The following is a 22,754-nucleotide window of genomic DNA, read 5'->3' as shown; positions in this document are numbered from 1 at the left end:
AATATACTCCTCCCCTCTTAACCACGCCCCCCACACCCCCCATCTTCGGGTTGGGGAGGAGATCTTGCCCCAAGTGGAGGAGTTCAAGTACCTCGGAGTCTTGTTCACGAGTGGGGGAAGAGTGGATCGTGAGATCGACAGGCGGATCGGTGCGGCGTCTTCAGTAATGCGGACGCTGTATCGATCCGTTGTGGTGAAGAAGGAGCTGAGCCGGAAGGCAAAGCTCTCAATTTACCGGTCGATCTACGTTCCCATCCTCACCTATGGTCATGAGCTGTGGGTTATGACCGAAAGGACAAGATCACGGGTACAAGCGGCCGAAATGAGTTTCCTCCGCCGGGTGGCGGGGCTCTCCCTTAGAGATAGGGTGAGAAGCTCTGCCATCCGGGAGGAGCTCAAAGTAAAGCCGCTGCTCCTCCACATCGAGAGGAGCCGGATGAGGTGGTTCGGGCATCTGGTCAGGATGCCACCCGAACGCCTCCCTAGGGAGGTGTTTAGGGCACGTCCGACCGGTAGGAGGCCGCGGGGAAGACCCAGGACATGTTGGGAAGACTATGTCTCCCGGTTGGCCTGGGAGCGCCTCGGGGTCCCACAGGAAGAGCTGGACGAAGTGGCTGGGGAGAGGGAAGTCTGGGCTTCCCTGCTTAGGCTGCTGCCCCCGCGACCCGACCTCGGATAAGCGGAAGAAGATGGATGGATGGATGGATGGCATTGACCGAAGAATAATAATAAACTAAACTAGGGATGTCCGATAATGGCTTTTTGCCGATATCCGATATTCCGATATTGTCCAACTCTTTAATTAGCAATACCGATATCAACCCATACCGATATCAACCCATACCGATATATACAGTCGTGGAATGAACACATTATTATGCCTAATTTGGACAACCAGGTATGGTTAAAAAATAATAAAATAAAAGATAAATAAATTAAAAACATGTTCTTGAATAAAAAAGAAAGTAAAACAATATAAAAACAGTTACATAGAAACTAGTAATGAATGAAAATGAGTAAAATTAACTGCTAAAGGTTAGTACTATTAGTGGACCAGCAGCACGCACAATCATGTGTGCTTACGGACTGTATCCCTTGCAGACTGTATTGATATTTATTGATATATAATGTAGGAACCACAATATTAATAACAGAAAGAAACTGTGGGATGGAGGTTTTTTGGGTTGGTGCACTAATTGTAAGTGTATATTGTGTTTTTTATGTTGATTTAATAAATTTAAAAAAAATAAAAATAAAAATAAAAACGATACCGATAATAAAAAAACGATACCGATAACTTCCGATATTACATTTTATCATTTATCTCTAAACTAAACTAAACTAAACATTCCCACAATGGTGACGCTTTGGTGGGTTGCCAGGATTTCCAGGATCCTTCTTTTGATTTTAGACAAACAACATTAAACATAGCGATATAAACCAAATGTGATTTACAATATTTTAATGGCATTACAGTTGTACTTGCGTAACTTGTAAATAAAACGTTTTTATTAATGAAGAGTACCGGTAGTTGATTTAAATGTTTAATTGTAATTATTTTTTTAATCGGTCATGAGCGGTCTCTGGCAACCCGGCCAGGCGGCGGCAGTTCACTGAAAAAGGCAGTCAGCGTGGAACTGCAGCTATGGTGCTCGACTTGGACCTCTTTCGTACCGACAAAGGCGGCGACCCCGAAATTATCCGGGAGGTCCAAAGAAAGCGTTTCAAAGATGTCACGCTCGTCGACAAGCTGGTAGCAGCGGACACAGAATGGAGAAAGTGTAAGTTGTTTGTTTTTGCCCCCCACGGAAGCTAATGCTAACCAGGCTAAAGCGAGTGACGCTGACGTCATCGCTGTGGCGAGAGCCGCTCACGCCCAACTCCGTTGAAAATGTGAACGATTGTAATGTTTATCATCCAGTTGTATCTTAAAAGTGTTTTTAATAGATAACTGACATGTGTCCATCATTATTTTGATTTGATTAACTGTTCGGCGTTATATTGCACGAATAATACTCTTGGAAAATGAGCTTTTAGGCAATGTTTCATCTAAATCTGCAGCGACTTAAACGCCAGAATGATGCAGCGACACAGAGAGTACTTTAACCAAGTTAGCAGCGGGTCTTCTTGTGATGGGTTGGTTTTATCCACCCCGAACATACCGAATTTCATCCACTTTGAGCTTGAGGTAACTTAATTTGAACGAGCATTGATGTCAAGCGTTTTAATAGGGTTTATCTTAAAGTCGCAAGCTCCAGATGTTAGTACGCAATGGGACTAAACATGAGCATCGTTTACTTAGCAAATGCAGCAATATACGCCAATTGTAATGGTGCACACTACTATTATTCCTTATTTGAAGTCCAAATTGTACACTCCATTGCGTATCCTTGTATAATTTAGAATAATGGCGCTGCAAATGGCTTTATGTTGAGTTAGCTTAGCTTCGCCGGCTCGCAACGTGCAATCTGATGCAATCCCCAGCTAGCAGGTTGCCAGCCTCACCCACGTATGTCATTGTGACTTTTTTTTATTTAGCCTTTATTTAACCAGGTAAAAATCCCATTTAGATCAAGGATCTCTTTTCCAGGGCCAAGAGGGCAGCAGCAAGGTTACATTAAAAAACAGTAAACATCACATAAAACATCACACATCAAGTGTATCTTGTGTTTTTTATATTGATTTAATAAAAACAAAACAAAAAAAACGATACTGATATTTTCCGATATTACATTTTAAAGCATTTATCGGCCAATAATATCGGCCGATAAATGCTTCTAATTGTGACTAGGGGTGTGGGGAAAAAATCGATTCGAATTCAAACCGCGATTCAGTATCGATTCTCATTTTTTAAAAATCGATTTTTTTTTTTGATTTTTTTTTTTTAATTTTTAAAACTTTTTTTTTTTTTTTTAATTAATCAATCCAACAAAACAATACACAGCAATACCATAACAATGCAATCCAATTCCAAAACCAAACCCAGCCCAGCAACACTCAGAACAGCAATAAACAGAGCAATTGAGAGGAGACACAAACACGACACATCCATTTTCTACCGCTTATTCTCTTTGGGGTCGCGGAGGCGCTGGAGCCTATCTCAGCTACAATCGGGCGGAAGGCGGGGTACGCCCTGGACAAGACAGACAACATTCACACTCGTATTCAGACACTAGGGCCAATTTAGTGTTGCCAATCAACCTATCCCCAGGTGCATGTCTTTGGAAGTGGGAGGAAGCCGGAGTACCCGGAGGGAACCCACACAGTCACGGGGAGAACATGCAAACTCCACACAGAAAGATGCCGAGCCCGGGATTGAACCCAAGACTATTCAGGACCTTCGTATTGTGAGGCAGACGCACTAACCCCTCTAATACCGTTCTGCCCAAACATGACACAGAACAATCCAAAAGTAGTGAAACAAAAATGAATATTATCAACAACAGTATCAATATTACCGTATTTTCCGCACTATAAGCCGCCCCGGGTTATTAGCCGCACCTTCAATGAATGGCATATTTCAAAACTTTGTCCACCTATAAGCCGCCCCGGACTATAAGCCGCGCCTACGCTGCGCTAAAGGGAATGTCAAAAAAACAGTCAGATAGGTCAGTCAAACTTTAATAATATATTAAAAACCAGCGTTCTAACAACTCTGTCCCAAAATGTACGCAAATGTGCAATCACAAACATAGTAAAATTCAAAATAGTGCAGAGCAATAGCAACATAATGTTGCTCGAACGTTAATGTCACAACACACAAAATAAACATAGCGCTCACCTTCTGAAGTTATTCTTCATTCGTAAATCCTTCGAATTCTTCGTCTTCGGTGTCCGAATTGAAAAGTTGGGCAAATGTGGGATCCAAAATGGCCGGTTCCGTCTCGTCGAAGTCATCGGAGTCAGTGTCACTGTTGTCCAGCAGTTGCTGTGAAATAGGGGTCCGTGTGCGGATGGAGAGATTGCGTCTTTTCATGAACCGGAAACACCAAGAAGCACCACCTTTAAAATCATCCAGGTGAAGTTCGCTTGCTAGCGTTGTTGCCTTCATTCGAATAGTGATGGTGCTGACACTTCTGCTTGCTGCTCTCTGCTCAACAACCCACTGTTCGAGTTTGTCCTCCAACAGTAGCCATCTTGCTTTGTTCCCTCGGAAACTCTGTTTTGTCTTCTTTACCTGGCGCAGGTCATCTTCTTGCTTCCTCCACCTACGCACCATTGATTCATTTATGTTATATTCTCTTGCTGCTGCTCTATTTCCGTGTTCTTCGGCATGACTTATTGCCTTAAGTTAAAATTCTGCGTTATACGCGTGTCGCTTAGTAGGAGCCATTTTGTGGTCTGGTCTTTACAGATGTAAACACACAAAGGAAATGAAACGAAAATCCGCGCGCTTCTTCTTCTTCCGGGGGCGGGTGGTTGCTTACAGTAGAAGAAGAAGCGCTTCCTGTTCTATGGGGGCGGGTGCTTACCTTGGCGGTTGCTTGCGTAGAAGAAGAAGCGCTTCCTGCTCTACCGGGAAAAAAGATGGCGGCTGTTTACCGTAGTTTGCGAGATCGAAACTTTATGAAAATTAATCTTAATATTTATCCATATATAAAGCGCACCGGGTTAAAAGCCGCACTGTCAGCTTTTGAGTAAATTTGTGGTTTTTAGGTGCGGCTAATGGTGCGGAAAATACGGTAGTTACAATTTCAACATAGCAGTGATTAAAGATCCCTCATTGACATTATCATTAGACATTTATATAAAAAAAATAAAAATGAACAATAGTGTCACAGTGGCTTACACTTGCATCTCATAAGCTTGACAACACACTGTGTCCAATATTTTCACAAAGATAAAATAAGTCATATTTTTGGTTCATTTAATAGTTAAAACAAATTGACATTATTGCAATCAGTTGATAAAACGTCCTTTACTGTACAATTATAAAAGCTTTTTACAAAAATCTACTACTCTGCTTGCATGTCAGCAGACTGGGGTAGATCCTGCTGAAATCCCATGTATTGAATGAATAGAGAATAGTTTTGAATCGAAAAAATATCGTTTTTGAATCGAGAATCGCGTTGAATCGAGAGAAAAAAAATCGATTTTGAATCGAATCGTGGGACACCCAAAGATTCGCAGCCCTAATTGTGACTCACACTTCGGTTAAATTATGTTTGTGTGTGTCATGATGCACCATTCACTCTGTCCCATTTCTCAAAACAGGCCGCTTCACTGCAGACAACCTCAATAAAGCAAAAAACCTCTGCAGCAAGAGCATTGGGGAAAAAATGAAGGTATTGACGCACCGTGACATTGCATGAGAAAGTCAACAAATTTGAGACGTGAGTAAAATGTGCCGTTTCTGACCAAAGCGAAAAGAACCGGTCGGGGAGGATGAGTCTGTACCCGAAGCGGCGCAGAATCTGGAAGCCCTCACGGCAGAAACGTTCTCGGTATGTGTGTGTTTGCGCCTGCGTTAAACACATCTTTGAAAATCATAATTGGTGTCTTCCTCGCTGTGTTGTAGGCACTGACGGTGACCCAAATCAAGAAGGTGCGAGTGCTGGTAGATGAAGCCATGGTGAAAACCGACAGTGAACGACAGAAGCTGGAGGCGGAGCGCTTCTCCTACCTGCGGGAGATCGGCAACCTCCTGCACCCGTCTGTGCCCATCAGCAACGACGAGGTGGGTGGCTTCTTTTTATGGCAGAAGACCCCCCCCCACAAAACAACATTTTAAACAATTTCCATAATCGACACAATTGCTTCCAACACAACAGGAAGTAAGACTCGAGTGTCTTTTGTTTACAATTCACACATTTATCCTGGCATTTTAGATCGCCCTTTCATTTCCATGAGGGAACTCTCCTGGAGGAATCAAATTACTATCTATCTATCTACATAGGTGATGTCCCACCTCTGAAAGGTGGAAGTTGATTCTCTAAACCAGGGGTGCTCACACTTTTTCTGCAGGCGAGCTACTTTTCAATTGATCAAGTCGTGGGGATCTACCTCATTCATATATATAATTTATATTTACTTATTTATGAAACATATGTTTTTGTTAACAAGTTAAAGGTGTTTAATGATAATACAAGCATGTTTAACACATATAGTTAATATTGTTAATAAATTAAAGGTGTTTAATGAAAATACAAGTATGTTTAATACATATAGTTAATATTGTTAACAAGTTAAAGGTGTTTAAAGATAATGCAAGCATGTTTAACACATATAGTTAATATTGTTAACAAGTTAAAGGTGTTTAATGATAATACAAGCATATTTAACACATATAGTTAATATTGTTAATAAGTTAAAGGTGTTTAAAGATAATGCAAACATGTTTAACACATATAGTTACTATTGTTAACAAGTTAAAGATGTTTAGTGATAATGCAAGCATGTTTAACACATATAGTTAATATTGTTAATACATTAAAGGTGTTTAATGATAATACAAGAATGTTTAACACATAGTTAATATTGTTAACAAGTTAAAGGTGTTTAAAGATAATACAAGCATGTTTAACACTTATAGTTAATATTGGTAATAAGTTAAAGGTGTTTAGAGATAATGCAAGCATGTTTAACACATATAGTTAATATTGTTAACAACTTAAAGGTGGTTAAAGATAATACAAGCATGTTTAACACAAATAGTTAATATTGTTAACAACTTAAAGGTGTTTAAAGATAATACAAGCATGTTTAACACATATAGATTCCTTTCTTTCATGAAGACAAGAATATAAGTTGGTGTATTACCTGATTGTGATGACTTGCATTGATTGGAATCAGACAGTGGTGCTGATAAGGTCCGCATTTTCGAATGGAGGAGAAAAAATGTCCTCCTTTCTGTCCAATACCATGAAAGTGGTTGGTTTTTGGCATCTTATTTATCCAGCTTCCGTACTCCTTTGTATACACTTTACAAGAAATACATTGTTGGCAAACTCCGTAGCTTGCTAGCTTGTGCACGCCAGCTTTCTGAGACTCTTATTTTGGTAGCGCAGGCAGTCGGTCTTTGGAGTTTTGACGACAGGTACGGCGCCAGAGTCTGTTGAAATAAAGTGTTTCTCGCCTTCCAGTCGGTAATTTTAATGAGCTGGCAGCAGCCAGCGTCATCTCAGAAGACCCTCTGGTGCCGTGAATGTCAATCAAGTGACGAAAGTGACGTCATAGTGAAGATTTATGATCGCTCATTTTTAGGACTATTTTTTTAATGCCTGGCTGGTGATCGACTGACACACCCTCCGAGATCGACCGGTAGCTCGCGATCGACGTAATGAGCACCCCTGCTCTAAACCTAGACATGTCCTATAATTAAATACCGTATTTTTCGGACCATAAGGCGCACTTAAAAATAATTTTTCTTTTTCTCAAAATTCGACAGTGAGCCTTATAACCCGGTGCGCCTAATGTATGGCATAATTATGGTTTTGCTTGTTGTTTAGTACATGGTGTAATGATAAGTGTGACCAATAGGTGACAGTCAAACATATGAGATACGTGTAGACTGCACTATGACTTAAGTAAACAACACCAACATTTTATATGTTCCATTGAAAATATAGAATATTAGACACGGCGCTCAAAAATCTATCAAAATGTTTTAGTGCGACTTTGGTAAGCTATGAAGCCGCACCGCTTGATGTGCTTCAACATAGGAGTATTATTATGGTGTGTGTATGAGGTAAGACATATTATCTGGCATTTTGTTTCGCAATATTATGCAAAAGCAACTTTTCTTGCCTTCTAGTACCGTACCTACTGATCTGTATTTGGGATCTGCATAAATCCTGACAAATTGTGGGCGTCCGCCTTTGTAGTCCGTGCCGACACCGCAGTCGATAAGCTTCTTCTTTTTCTCTATCTTCTTGTTATGGGACATTCATCCTCTGTTGCCATTTCTAATATAAAGTGGTGTAAATTTCTTACTTATACCTGTCAGTAAACCCGCCATGAAGGCACTAAAACATACCGGTGTAGTGAGTTTACATTATTCACCCAAGGAACTTTAGTTACCGTATTTTCCGCACTATAAGGCGCACCTAAAAACCACAAATTTTCTCAAAAGCTGACAGTGCGCCTTATAATCCGGTGCGCCTTATATATGGGTTAATATTAATATTAATTTTCATAAAGTTTAGGTCTCGCAACTACGGTAAACAGCCGCCATCTTTTTTCCCCGTAGAAGAAGCGTGCGGTGCATGCTGGGATATGTGACGTTTCATTTCCATTTGTGTGTTTATGTAAAGACCCCAAAATGGCTCCTATTAAGTGTGTTGTCTGTCTAATTATAAATAATGCAGACGAGGCGTGTTAACTGAGTTCTCAACGTTTACTCACAGCGTGCTCATAACCACATTCTAACTGCCAGCACATACAACAACGCTTCTCAGGGCTACCGCGCATGCTCGTCACTATCGTTGCATGCTGGGTAGTGTAGTTGTTATATTTGCTAGCTCATAACATCACATTAAGAGACACGCTTACGCGCTTAATTCAATACTCGCCGTCATTCCGGGTGGATTGACAAAAGACCTCCAGCCGCTAGATATTGGTGTCAACAGGGCATTCGAAGCTAGACTGCTAACTGCGTGGGAACAGTGGATGACAGAAGGCGAACACACGTGACGTTCACCAAGACAGGGAGACAGCGCCGGACGACATACGCCAACATCTGCCAGTGGATCGTAAATGCCTGGGCAGATATTTCGGTCACAACTGTGGTCCGAGCTTTCCGGAACTGCTGGACAACAGCGACACTGACTCCGATTACTTCGACGAGACGGAGCCGGCCATTTTGGATCCCACATTCGCCCAACTTTTCAATTCGGACACCGAAGGAGAATAATTCGAGGGATTTATGAATGAAGAATAACTTCAGAAAGTGAGCGTTATGTTTATTTTGTGTGTTGTGACATTAACGTTCGAGCAACATTATGTTGCTATTGCTCTGCACTATTTTGAATTTTACTATGTTTGTGATTGCACATTTGCGTACATTTTGGGAGTGAACAGAGTTGTTAGAACGCTGGTTTTTAATATATTATTAAAGTTTGACTGACCTATGTGACTGTTTTTTTGACATTCCTTTAGCGCAGTTAGATGCGGCTTACAACACGGGGCGGGGCGGCTTATAGGTGGACAAAGTTTTGAAATATGCCGTTCATTGAAGGCGCGGCTTATAACCCAGGGCGCCTTATGGTGCGGAAAATACGGTATTAGAGAGTTCCGGTAGGACGTTTTTTCACGAAACCCATTTCCGGTGTTGTTTCCGAATGAGGAGATGCTGCTCCATTATTGATTGAAGTAAAGTCTGAATGTCATTAAAACAGTTCGCTCCATCTTTTGACACTTCTCCCACTCCCGTCCTTGCACGCTACACCGCTACAACAAAGATGACGGGGAGAAGACGCTGTCGAAGGTGAGCCACGTAAATAAGACCGCCCACAAAACGGCGCATCCTGAAGCGACTGTCAGAAAGCGACTTGAAGATGATCTGTAAAACATCACCTTTGCAACATTTTGACCAAAAAAACACCATTACATGTTATGTAGACCATATGGAAGTCTTTTACATTTAGAAAAAAAAAAATATGACTCCTTATAATGCGCCCTATAATCCGTTGCACCTTATATATGAAAAAAGATACAAAAAAATAGACCATTCATCAGCAGTGCGCCTTATAATCCGGTGCATCCTATTGTCCGGAAAATACAGCAAGTAGAAAGACTTGAGATAATGTACAACATAAACCGCGCGGTCGCTCATACTTCAGCAAATGCACATCACAAACTTTAGAAAGCCCATAATTATCCCCATTCGCAGTTTCCGACCACCTTGTGTCATAGAAATGAATAGAAAGACACAAAATAATCTACAAAATCAAAACCATACTGTGCTTGATCACATATGAGGAAGGGCAGCAACTTGACCTAAACAGTAAGACTACAAATAACCCACAGCAAGTCCAAGGAAGCACATGCACACACGTCCTTACTTGTCTAAAGTCTGCTCACTGTGGTGAAATCAAGTGCACCTTCAGTGCTGTTTTATTGTGCGGAAATCAGGTCTGCATTTATCTATTATCAGTAATCGAATAAAACACACTTTATAGCCTCAGTGCGTCTTTCAGAGAAAATAGTTGAAATAAACAATATTTTTGATGATTTATTAAATTTTTTTAGTTCTTCTAAAATGCACATAGCATTAAAATTGCAATTTTATCACGGCAGTGTAGCTATATGTTACTTACCGTATTTTTCGGAGTATAAGTCGCACCGGAGTATAAGTCGCACCGGCCGAAAATGCATAATAAAGAAGGAAAAAAACATAAATTAGTCGCACTGGAGTATAAGTCACATTTTTTGGGGAAATTTATTTGATAAAAGCCAACACCAAGAATAGACATTTGAAAGGCAATTTAAAATAAATAAAGAATAGTGAACAACAAGCTGAATAAGTGTATGTTATATGACTCATAAATAACCAACTGAGAAGGTGCCTGGTATGTTAACGTAACATATTATGGTAAGAGTCATTCAATTAACTATAACATATAGAACATGCTATACGTTTACCAAACAATCTGTCACTCCTAATCGCTAAATCCCATGAAATCTTATACGTCTAGTCTCTTACGTGAATGAGATAAATAATATTATTTGATATTTTACGGTAATGTGTTAATCATTTCACACATAAGTCGCTCCTGAGTATAAGTCGCACCCCCGGCCAAACTATGAAAAAACTGCGATTTATAGTCCGAAAAATACGGTGCATTTAAAAACAAAAACAAGATACTGTTTAGCCTGCAACCAGGTAATAGATACCGTATTTTTCGGAGTATAAGTCGCCCCGGAGTATAAGTCGCACCGGCCGAAAATGCATAATAAAGAAGGGAAAAAACATATATAAGTCGCACTGGAGTATAAGTCGCATTTTTTGGGGAAATTTATTTGATAAAAGCCAACAGCAAGAATAGACATTTGAAAGGCAATTTAAAATAAATAAAGAATCGTGAACAACAGGCTGAATAAGTGTACGTTATATGACGCAAAAATAACCAACTGAGAACGTGGTATGTTAACGTAACATATTATGGTAAGAGTCATTCAAATAACTATAACATATAGAACATGCTATACCTTTACCAAACAATCAGTCACTCCTAATCGCTAAATCCGATGAAATCTTATACGTCTAGTCGCTTACGTGAATGAGCTAAATAATATTATTTGATATTTTACGGTAATGTGTTAATAATTTCACACATAAGTCGCTCCTGAGTATAAGTCGCACCCCCGGCCAAACTATGAAAAAAAGTGTGACTTATAGTCCGAAAAATACGGTAATAAAGATCCAAACGAAAGAAAACGACTCATTAAGAATAATACATTGAGTGACAATGTGTTTACCAATTCAACACATATATTTGAAAGGTATTAATTGGAGGAGTGATATTTGATTTTTGGACAAACAACTTGTAAATGCTAACATGTCCTCACAAGTGTTTGAATAAAACATTCCTCATGTAAGTTAAAAGTATAAGATGGTGTCAGCTAACAATATATACTTTTACATTGTTTCTGTTTGTTCGCTGTTCTTAAAGATTAAGGATGTTTTCTGGTAATGTACTGCATCATTTATTTCGTACTATTGTGAAATGCCAGGTCCGTTTGACAATACAAATATTTCACCACATTGTACCGTATGTTTTTTTTCCTTTTTTTTTTTTTTTAAATTATCGCAAAATGTTTGAGAGCTTCTCTCGTCTTCTTTGGGCCTTTTGCTCTCTTTCTCCCTCTTCTTTGAGACATCAGTCTTGGCACTTCGCTTGTCCCGCCACACACACTCACACATTACACAGGGTAAGGTCTATACTGGGGCTGCAACTAACGATTCATTTGATAATCGATTAATCTGTCGATTATTACTTCGATTAATAGTCGGATAAAAGAGACAAACTACATTTCTAGCATAGCATAGATCCAACAAATCGATGACTAAATTAATCGCCAACTAAAATAATGCTATTTGGTAACAGTGGAAGAGAAAGTCAAACACAAATACAAATAGACGGAATAGAAATTGAAAGAGTAAATGAAACCAAATTTTTTGGTATAATGATTGATGATAAATTGAACTGGAAATCTCACGTAAAAAATATACAACATAAAGTAGCAAGAAACACGTCAATAATGAATAAAGCAAAACATGTTCTAGACAAAAAATCACTTCATATTCTCTACTGCTCACTAGTGTTACCATATCTGAGTTACTGTGTAGAACTATGGGGAAATAATTACAAAAGTACACTTCATTCATGAACGGTGTTACAAAAAAGATCAGTCAGAATAATACATAATGTTGGATAAAGAGAACACACAAATCCTTTATTTATTGAATCAAAGATACTGAAATTCTACGACATAGTGAATTTGCAAACAGCTAAAATTATACACAAAGCAAACTATAACCTGCTACCCAAGAATATACAACAATTCTTCTCAAAAAAAGAGGAGAAATATAATCTTAGAGAGAAATGTAATTTAAAACATTTGTATGCACGTCCAACACTTAAGACCTTCAGTATATCAGTATGTGGAATTAAATTATGGAATGGATTAAGCAAAGCAATCAAACAATGTACTAATATGATCCACTTCAAGAAACTCTTCAAACTTAAAGTGTTTACAAAGTACAAAGAAGAAGAACCATGATAAACATTCTGAATTTATTTAACTCATCCATTCTTTCATTCTTTCACTCACAAAATAATCTTACTTATCTCAACATATTAAATGTAACTTACTTCACCAATTATTATTTATTTACTTATTTTTATTGTGATTACTTATGGAGTACCGTATTTTCCGCACCATAAGGCGCCCTGGGTTAAAAGCCGCGCCTTCAATGAACGGCATATTTCAAAACTTTGTCCACCTATAAGCCGCCCGGTGTTGTAAGCCGCATCTAACTGCGCTAAAGGAATGTCAAAAAAACAGTCAGATAGGTCAGTCAAACTTTAATAATATATTAAAAACCAGCGTTCTAACAACTCTGTTCACTCCCAAAATGTACGCAAATGTGCAATCACAAACATACGTATATCAACATGGACAGAGCTGCGTGAAAAAAGCCACCCGGCCTCTTCGCGTAAACTTAAACTTACCTTAACCACTCGCTCATCTTTTCTTCATCCATCCCTTCGAGTTAGCTTTTTATGATGACGCCGGCTGGAAAGGTCTCTTTTGGCAAGGTCTTCCTTTTGAATATAACCATGGGTGGAAGTTTCTGGCCATTACCATGGAAAGCTAGAACCACAGTGAAGGATGACTTCTCATTCCCTGTGGTGCGAATATTCACCGTACGTGCTCCCGTTGTATCCACAGTGCGGTTCACAGGAATATCAGTTGCTGTGAAATAGTAATCCGTGTGCGGACGGAGAGATTGCGTCTTTTCATGAACCGGATCCCTGACGCTTAGTAGGAGCCATTTTGTGGTCTTTACAGATGTAAACACACAAAGGAAATTAAACGTACGGTATATCCGCGCGCTTTTTCTTCTTCTACGCGGGCGGGTGGTTGCTTACAGTAGAAGAAGAAGCGCTTCCTGTTCTATGGGGGCGGGTGCTTACCTTGGCGGTTGCTTGCGTAGAAGAAGAAGCGCTTCCTGTTCTACCGGGAAAAAAGATGGCGGCTGTTTACCGAAGTTGCGAGATCGAAACTTTATGAAAATGAATCGTAATATTAATCCATATATAAAGCGCACCGGGTTAAAAGCCGCACTGTCAGCTTTTGAGTAAATTTGTGGTTTTTAGGTGCGGCTAATAGTGCGGAAAATACGGTATATTGTGAATAAATTGAGAACAGGAAGTGAACAAAAGTTTTAGCAACTGTTATGTAAAAGAAAAGGGGTAGGATTAAATAAGCTCTGCTTCTTCCTACTCCTTTTCGAACATGTTGAAAAGAGAAACTGGAGATTGTGATGTATCATGTTGTATGCTTGCATGTTCGAAATAAACTCAAACTCAAACTATTTTTATAATCGATTTAATCGATTAGTTGTTGCAGCCCTAGTGCACACGAGGGCAATGCATCTACCTCTATTGGCATGTCTGGATTGTATATTTTTTTAACAACTAAACAAATAATAAAAACAAAAAAAAATGCAAATCAAAGATTCTTCTAATGGAATTAATCGATGAATCGTGGCAGACGTAGCTGCTTGTATCTGAGCTGTCCAGTGCTTGTCTGTGCAGGATGCAGACAACAAGGTGGAGCGTACGTGGGGCGACTGCGGCACACAGAAGAAGTACTCCCACGTCGACTTGGTGGTCATGATTGACGGCTTCGAAGGGGACAAGGGGGCCATCGTGGCCGGGAGCAGAGGTTACTTCCTAAAGGTGAGCCATTTTTTGGTCCATGTTAGTTTCATTTGCACCCTAAGAAGTGACTTTCTATAGTGGACATTTTCGCATTTTGTGTGTTGAGTTTAGGGCCCGCTAGTGTTCCTGGAGCAGGCTCTGATCAACTACGCCATGAGGATCCTTTACAGCAAGAACTACACCATGCTGTACACACCCTTCTTTATGAGGAAGGAGGTCATGCAGGAGGTGGCCCAGCTCAGCCAGTTTGACGACGAGCTCTACAAGGTACATACCTGCCAACTACTCCGGTTTTCCCGTAATTAGTACGGTTTTCATCAACCTATTCCGGGTTACGGTTGCAGTGATAAAAAATACGTTTTTTCATTAATTAAAAATTTATTTATTTTTTAAAGTTTTATTCACGAAATCGCGTAACAACAATGACAATCGACACTGCTTCCCGTAACTTCCTATCGAGCCATTCCGAATGCCATGCGCGAGGCTATTTATAGCACCGCTGCCAAGCACGAGGCACCAGTTGCCATTGTTTCCAAACGAGCGAACGATCATGGAATCAGCCGGAGAAAAATCGCAAACGAGTCTTTAACCGAAAAGAAAACTGCAGTCATTCCGTGAAGAATATTCAAAAGCCTATCCGGGAATAATTATCCGTTCCAAAAAGGGTGAAAACTACGCGAATTGCACCTTGTGCAGACAAGATTTTTCGATCGGACACGGAGGAATTAGCGATGTAAAAGACCACGTTGGGACAAAAAAACACAAGTCTAATGCCGTTGCTAGCGATACAAGTGGAAAACTTTCAACGTTTTTCGTCGCCCAAACAGATTCTTTGGATGTGATAAATGCCGAAGTTTTATTTATGATGCTATTGAATTACATTTTAATGAAGTAAACTTATCATAAAGTTACCATATCATTTTTGCAGTATGATCAATCTGATAGAATACATTTGGATTTTAGCCACAAAAAGGTAATGACACCAATGTCATCTATTGGAATTGTTTAGTACTGTTATACTGTTAAAAGTGTTTATACTATTTATGCTTTCAAGTCCAAGTTGAAGAAATCTTGTAAAATGTTGACAGCATAACTACCAAAATACAGAAGTATGTCCTTAATATTTTTGCAGTGCTATTTCTGTTGAAAAGTTAAAATGATTACATTAGAGATGTGATGTGCCACTTTTCAAGTGTCTGATGGCTTAAATTAATTTTCATTAATTTTTCATATTTTGAATTCTTTTGAAAGGCTTACAAAAAAACTACATTTGAATTGTAATTCCATGCTATTGACAGGACTATTAATTTTAATGAAGTTAGCTTACCATGTTTACAGTATGATAATTGTGATAGAAATGTGAATTTTAGGCACAGAATATTTTTTACAATTGAACAAGGCAGTAGATTATACAAGCTTGGACAGAAAGTTAATAATGACACCAATTTTTTTTTTAATGGAATTGTTTAGTACTGTTTTACCATTTGTTTACTGTAAAAAGTGTTTATACTGTTTATACTTTCAATTAACAAATTGAAGTCTTGTGAAAGGTTGACAGGATAACTGGCATTAAAATAATTTCAAACTATTGAAGTTAGCTTACAGAATAAACATGTCAATCAACCCATATGATTTTTGCTGTAATATTTTTGTTTTGAAAAGTCACTGTGACTGATAGAAAAGTGATGGTTTTAGCAACATTTTAACCTGTCTGAATGCTAATAATCATTTTGCGTCGGGGGGCGAACCTGAACCCCCCACCAGGACTTTGTCCTGGACCTACCGGGGCCTGCGGCCCCTGGACCCTGGCTACTAGGTTTTTCTGATTTCAAAAGTTGGCAGGTATGAAGGTACAACAGCTCCAATGACTTGATTACACCAAAACTAATTGGACTTATTTAATTCTTGAAGTTGTTTCTCAAACCCCCGAAGTAACGATGAAGTCTGAAATTATACAGATCTGTAGATTCTTTCCTTTTAAAGGTGAGGTGTGAAGAGCTGTAAGACTGCCTTCAACCATAAATGCCAGGATGTTCTCATACAAGCAATCCTGTAAATTGCCTTTCATCATCTTATGTCCTCTCTTTGCCTTTTTCCCCCCCAAGGTGATCGGTAAGAGCAGCGAGCGGGCCGACGACAGCTCGGTCGACGAGAAGTATCTGATTGCCACCTCTGAGCAGCCCATCGCCGCCTTCCTGCGGGACGAGTGGCTCAAGCCAGAGGACCTACCCATGCGCTACGGCGGCTTCTCCACCTGCTTCAGACAGGAAGTGGGCTCCCACGGCCGAGACACGCGCGGCATCTTCCGTGTGCACCAGTTTGAGAAGGTAGGCACCTTCCGGAAAGGAGCGGAACTTGGACCTGTCAGACTGTCGAGATAATAATCATTATTTTCCCCCCTTAGATTGAGCAGTTTGTTTACGCTTCGCCACATGACAATAAATCGTGGGAGATGTTCGATGAAATGATCGAGACAGCGGAGGATTTCTATAAATCGCTTGGCATTCCTTATCGCATTGTCAACATCGTCTCTGGTAGGTTTGACCTTGCGTTGATATCGTCGCAGATTGCTCCTGTCTTCTAGGTCAGTGTTTTTCAACCACTGTGCTGTGAGATACAGTCCGGTGTGCCGTGGGAGATTATCTAATTTCACCTATTTGGGTTAAAAATATTTTTTTGCAAACCAGTAATTATAATCCGCAAATAATGTGCCGTTGAGTGTCTGGAGATCAGCAGAGTAACCGTGTAATACTATTCCATATCAGTAGGTGGCAGCAGGTAGCTAATTGCTTTGTAGATGTGGGAAACAGCGGGAGGCAGTGTGCAGGTAAAAAGGTGTCTAATGCTTAAACCAAAAATAAACAAAAGGTGAGTGCCCCTAAGAAAAGGCATTGAAGCTTAGGGAAGGCTATGCAGAACGAAACTAAAACTGAACTGGCTACAAAGTAAACAAAAACAGAATGCTGGACGACAGCAAAGACTTACTGTGGAGCAAAGACAATGTACATCCGAACATGACATGACAATCAACAATGTCCCCACAAAGAAGGATAAAAACAACTGAAATATTCTTGATTGCTAAAACAAAGCAGGTGTGGGGAATAACGGTCAAGGAAGACATGAAACTGCTACAGGAAAATACCAAATAAAGAGAAAAAGCCACCAAAATAGGAGTGCAAGACAAGAACTAAAACACGACACACAGGAAAACAGCAAAAAACTCATAATAAGTCATGGTGTGATGTGACAGGTGGTGACAGTACACCTACTTTGAGACAAGAGCCCTCCACAGCACAGAGTCAGCGCTTCTAAAAGTTTTTAACGATATCCTCCTGTCAACTGATTCTGGTAAATATGTTGTCCTGGTGATTCTGGTAAATATGTTGTCCTGGTGCTTTTAGATCTGTCTGCTGCGTTCGACACCGTCGACCACGCCGCCTTAATCACTCGTCTTGAGAACTGTGTGGGCATTAAGGGCGCCGCCCTCAACTGGTTCCGGTCGTACCTAACCGACAGGAGTTTTTGTGTAAAAGTAGACAGTTTTATGTCTTCCACAGCTCCTTTACCACATGGGGTCCCCCAGGGCTCAATCCTTGCCCCAATTTTATTTGCGCTTTACCTTCTCCCCCTTGGTTCTATTTTTAGGAAGTACAGTATTGCTTTTCATTTTTATGCCGATGATTGCCAGATTTATTTTTTTCCATGGCACAAAATAACACGGTTCAACGTCTTATTGACTGCCTGCACGACATCAAAGTCTGGCTTTCAGCTAACTTCCTGAGCCTAAATGAAGACAAAACAGAAGTTATGTTGTTCGGTCCAAGTCGGTCTCCCTCCCCCAACGTTGACCTCGGCACTCTGACCCCGTATGTCAGCGACTGTGTCACAAACCTGGGGGTAAAGTTCGACTCAGATTTTAAATTCGAAAAACAAATCAGCAGCGTCGTTCAAAACAGCTTTTATCAATTACGCCAAATAGCGAAAGTGAAACCGCTTCTATCAGGACATGATCTCGAGAAATTAATCCACGCCTTTATCTCGACTCGTCTAGACTACTGCAATGCCCTGTATGTAGGCATTAGCCAGGCCTCCCTCGCCCGCCTGCAGCTCGTGCAGAACTCTGCTGCTCGTCTGCTAACACAGACCCGCAGACGTGAGCACATCACCCCTATATTAGCGTCCCTTCACTGGCTCCCTGTGCGTTATCGAATCAATTTTAAACTCCTTTTATTTGTTTTTAAATGTCTAAACAACCTCGCGCCAACCTATCTCTCCGACCTCCTTCGGCCTTACTGCCCCACCCGATCCTTAAGATCAGCCGATCAGCTGCTGTTGACGGTCCCTGACACAAGGCTGAAGCTTAGAGGTGACAGAGCTTTCGCCGCTGCTGCTCCCAAGCTCTGGAACAACCTACCTCTGAGTATTAGACAAGCCTCTTCTCTTCCTGTTTTTAAATCTCTCTTAAAAACATACTTTTATTCCATGGCTTTTAACACTGAGTGATATCCATCCTGCAATGGCGCCCCATAATACACATGCTGTGAACCTGTTTTTATGTTTTTATTTATTCTATTTTATTTATTTATTTTTTATCGTGTTTTGTTTGTGTTGTGTTTGCTCGGTACTCGTTTTATCTTTTAACCTGCCCATTGTACAGCACTGTGGTAAATTTTAAATGTGCTTTATAAATAAAGTTGATTTGATAAGAGCTATAGTGATGCATGCTTGGTTATGGTTTAAAGTCATATCCAACAGTTGCGACGACAACTTTTTATTGTCAATATCGGCTGCTGAGTTTCATTTTTTAATGATTTCTGCTGGTGGTGTGCCTCCGCATTCTTTCAATGACAAACATGTGCCTTGGCTCAAAAAAGGTTGAAAAACACTGTTCTAGAAGATCTATGACTATCTTTTTGCATATTTCACACTTTCATGACTGTAGTCTGTAGACCAATCAGTGAACCGTAGTTTGTCTAGCTCCACCCTTGAACAAAGGTTTGTAAGAATAAAAGCCTCCTCAACAAGACACCTCCTTCAAATAAGGTAATTATGCTTATTTTGTTTTCATTTGTTCTTAGGTGCCCTTAATCACGCCGCCAGTAAGAAGCTGGATCTGGAGGCCTGGTTCCCCGGTTCCAGTGCTTTCAGAGAGCTGGTCTCATGCTCAAACTGCACCGACTACCAGGCCAGACGCCTGCGGATCCGCTATGGGCAGACCAAAAAGATGATGGACAAGGTGAGAGGGCAACAATTTATCGCCAGCTTTGGCGGGATAATAGATGTCAGTACTTGGCAGCAACCACCAGAGGGCGCAATTGATCTCAGGGCCAGCTATATATATATATATATATATACATTTGTAAATATCTAAAGACAGTTCCTGCTTCTGTGTTTTCAGGCAGAGTTTGTTCACATGTTGAACGCAACCATGTGCGCCACCACACGAGTGATGTGCGCCATCCTGGAGAATTACCAGACGGAGGAAGGTATTGTCGTTCCAGAGAAGCTCAGGGAATTCATGCCTCCTGGTAAGCAAATACAGCTGGACTTAAGTGGTTCCACAATCTGTTAGAACAACAATCAAGAACTTGATCCAATGTCCAACAATTGAAAATTATAATTTTCAATTACATGTTTATTATAATTGGAAATATTTTTTCAGTTTAATATGTCCTTTTTATTTAAATTTTTTAATTTATATATTTTTTATGCCTGTTAAATCTACTCTGCAACAAATTAAACTCTTATTAAATGGTAAATGGGTTATACTTGTATAGCGCTTTTCTACCTTTTTAAAGAACTCAAAGCGCTTTGACACTATTTCCACATTCACCCATTCACACACTGATTATTGATTATATTATGATTACATTTTAAATGTATTTTTAGATTTGATTCATGTATGTAAAATGAATGTATTTTGATTCTTTTTTTTTAATTATTTTATCATACACAAATGCATATTAACGTATTTATAATTTTGATTAAATTTGAGATTTTTTTTCAAATAAAGTAATTATGTAAATGTACCTTATTTTTAATATTATATATTCTTACACTACTGCATATTAATAAATTATTAATAAAATGTTAATTACATTTAAAATGTCTTTTTCAATTAAATTTTTGTAATTTAAAAAATTAGTGTTTTTTTATTCCTTTTGTATAATTGTATTTTACACTACTGCACATTAATAACTCAATTCAATTTTGATTACCGTATTTTCCGCACCATAAGCCGCCCTGGGTTATAAGCCGCGCCTTCAATGAACGGCATATTTCAAAACTTTGTCCACCTATAAGCCGCCCCGTGTTATAAGCCGCATCTAACTGCGCTAAAGGGAATGTCAAAAAAACAGTCAGATAGGTCAGTCAAACTTTAATAATATATTAAAAACCAGCATGATGTGGGCGCGCATGGAGTCGTATATCAACATGGACGGAGCTGCGTGGAAAAAAGCCACCCGGCCTCTTCGCGTAAACTTCCCTTAACCACTCGCTCATCTTTTCTTCATCCATCCATCCCTTCGAGTTAGCTTTTATGATGACGCCGGCTGGAAAGGTCTCTTTTGGCAAGGTCTTCCTTTTGAATATCACCATGGGTGGAAGTTTCTGGCCATTAGCATGGCAAGCTAGAACCACAGTGAAGGATGACTTCTCATTCCCTGTGGTGCGAATATTCACCGTACGTGCTCCCGTTGTATCCACAGTGCGGTTCACAGGAATATCAAAAGTCAGTGGAACCTCGTCCATGTTGATAATGTTCTTTGGCCGGATCTTTTTTTCAGCTATCTTGTTTTTACAATATGCACGGAAAGTAGCCAGCTTTTCTTGAAAGTCTTTAGGCAGTTGCTGTGAAATAGTAATCCGTGTGCGGATGGAGAGATTGCGTCTTTTCATGAACCGGAAACCTGTCGCTTAGTAGGAGCCATTTTGTGGTCTTTACAGATGTAATCACACAAAGGAAATGAAACGTAATATCCGCGCGCTTCTTCTTCTTCTACGGGGGAGGGTGGTTGCTTACAGTAGAAGAAGAAGCGCTTCCTCTTCTATGGGGGCGGGTGCTTACCTTGGCGGTTGCTTGCCGTAGAAGAAGACGCGCTTCCTCTTCTACGGGGAAAAAAGATGGCGGCTGTTTACCGTAGTTGCGAGACCTAAACTTTATGAAAATGAATCTTAATATTAATCCATATATAAAGCGCACCGGGTTATAAGCCGCACTGTCAGCTTTTGAGTAAATTTGTGGTTTTTAGGTGCGGCTAATAGTGCGGAAAATACGGTACATTTAAAATTTATTTTTAGATTAAATGAATTAATCTAAAATAATGTATCTTTATTCTCCCTATATATAATTTTAGATTACACTACATTTTAATGATTTATTAATTACATTTTAATTATATTTAAGATTTATTTTTCAATGAAATTAATAGATTTAAAAAAAAAAAATTCACACTATTATATTTTTTTACACTGTACTGCATAATAACTTATTAATAAAATGTTGATTACATTAAAATTTTATTTTTTTCAATTTAACACATTTATCTAAAATGTATGTATTTTTTTATTCTCCGTATGACATCTTCTTTTACACTACAACTTAATTTACTATAATTCTGTATGTGTGTAAAAGTAAACTTCAACAATTAAAATCTCCTTAAAGCATTCAATACCACCTTTGTCCACTTGTCTGTGCTGTTTACCCGCCCAGGTTTGACAGAGCTCATCAAGTTCGTCAAACCCGCTCCCATCGACCAGGAGATGATCAAAAAGACAAAGAAACAGAAGAACAAGCAGGCGGGAGATCAGCAAACCCTCAACAACGCCGTGGAGGAAATGTCTGTCAACGACTCTTAGATACATAAATGAAAGAAAATAAAAATGATGGGATGGAGCCTTACTCATACAAAATGAGTCTTATTACCCATATTGGTTCTCCAATGCATCTGGTGGCTCTTGTCTCCATGTCATCATTGTGTACAAAAACAGACAAAGGGATCACTCTGTGTGCTGTCTACTTTTTCACATTCAGGGTCTAAAATTATGATGGGTTGTGTCTGGAATCTTCAGCTACTTGTTAAAGACCAAAAATCTTCATTTTTATTTTATTTTTCCAACAAATCTGCTAGAATCTAAAGTAAATATCTGGTTTTGTTTTACGCTCTGGATCCCCCCTCATGTTGCCTTTGTTGCTTACTTTTATCATGTCAACCATTGGGCTCTTCTACCTATGGGAATTATGAAGTGTCTCTTACTGTAAGCATGTATAAAAGACCAATCCTATGGAAGGTATTTGTGTGTGTCTTTAAATGCCTCTGGTGATAAGACATAATAAAGAAGACATAAGTTAGTCATTAACTC

The 22,754-nt window shown here is 39.5% G+C and overlaps 1 protein-coding gene across 1 annotated transcript; it reads left to right on the top strand.

Annotated features, from left to right (window-relative positions):
* Nucleotides 1-1,604: 1,604 nt before the first annotated feature.
* Nucleotides 1,605-22,751, top strand: sars1 (seryl-tRNA synthetase 1). Its single transcript, XM_061974022.1, has 11 exons — nucleotides 1,605-1,781; nucleotides 5,215-5,285; nucleotides 5,364-5,444; nucleotides 5,519-5,677; nucleotides 14,265-14,408; nucleotides 14,502-14,657; nucleotides 16,496-16,717; nucleotides 16,795-16,924; nucleotides 19,469-19,626; nucleotides 19,789-19,918; nucleotides 22,105-22,751. Exons 1-11 carry the CDS (start codon nucleotides 1,646-1,648, stop codon nucleotides 22,248-22,250), a joined length of 1,533 nt encoding a protein of 510 aa, XP_061830006.1. The 5' UTR covers nucleotides 1,605-1,645; the 3' UTR covers nucleotides 22,251-22,751.
* Nucleotides 22,752-22,754: the final 3 nt, after the last annotated feature.

The sequence above is a fragment of the Nerophis lumbriciformis genome, linkage group LG01 (assembly GCF_033978685.3).
Source record: "Nerophis lumbriciformis linkage group LG01, RoL_Nlum_v2.1, whole genome shotgun sequence".
NCBI classification, from domain to species: domain Eukaryota; kingdom Metazoa; phylum Chordata; class Actinopteri; order Syngnathiformes; family Syngnathidae; genus Nerophis; species Nerophis lumbriciformis.
The sequence above is the reverse complement of the archived record's forward strand: the minus strand, read 5'-3'. Positions and strand labels throughout refer to the sequence as shown.